General features: G+C 43.1%; 1 protein-coding gene across 1 annotated transcript in view; it reads right to left on the bottom strand.

Moving 5' to 3' along the window:
* Positions 1-422, bottom strand: part of LOC108575490 (microtubule-associated protein futsch-like) — a 98,935-nt gene that overhangs the window by 37,743 nt on the left and 60,770 nt on the right. The window contains exon 23 of the mRNA XM_017938307.1: positions 5-157. Coding sequence (XP_017793796.1) covers positions 5-157 — 153 coding nt within the window. The remainder of the gene's footprint in view (positions 1-4; positions 158-422) is intronic.

Genomic DNA, 422 nt, shown 5'->3' with positions numbered 1-422 from the left:
AGGCGGTGGATTTGTCAACTTATCCCTCCTCAAATATCTGCAAGTGACGCGCATAGGCATCGCGGCTTTCCTAGGAGGAACGATCACACGCACACCGCTGTGCCTGCAGCCACGCATTGCACCACCTCGTGCATCCACCAGAAAGGAAACCAGGAAGCTGTCATTTACATAACGACGATGATTATAAACAAAATTCAAGGTTCCGCCGTGACAACGAAGAAAAGAAGAAAAAAAAAAAAATTATACCGGCTTATAGCTCGGGGGCGTTATATGATATGCCGAGCGAAAGATAGATAGAGAGAAAGATATTTGAAAATAAGAACGTTCATTGCATGGGGGCTAATTATTCGGATACGTACTCATAAATAATTATTTAACGCTATTACGTATTGTGCGAACATCTGGCCCTTCGGGAAAAAATA

Source organism: Habropoda laboriosa, unplaced genomic scaffold (genome assembly GCF_001263275.1).
Source record: "Habropoda laboriosa isolate 0110345459 unplaced genomic scaffold, ASM126327v1 scaffold269, whole genome shotgun sequence".
Classification (NCBI taxonomy): domain Eukaryota; kingdom Metazoa; phylum Arthropoda; class Insecta; order Hymenoptera; family Apidae; genus Habropoda; species Habropoda laboriosa.
This window is presented reverse-complemented; position numbering and strand designations above follow the sequence as displayed.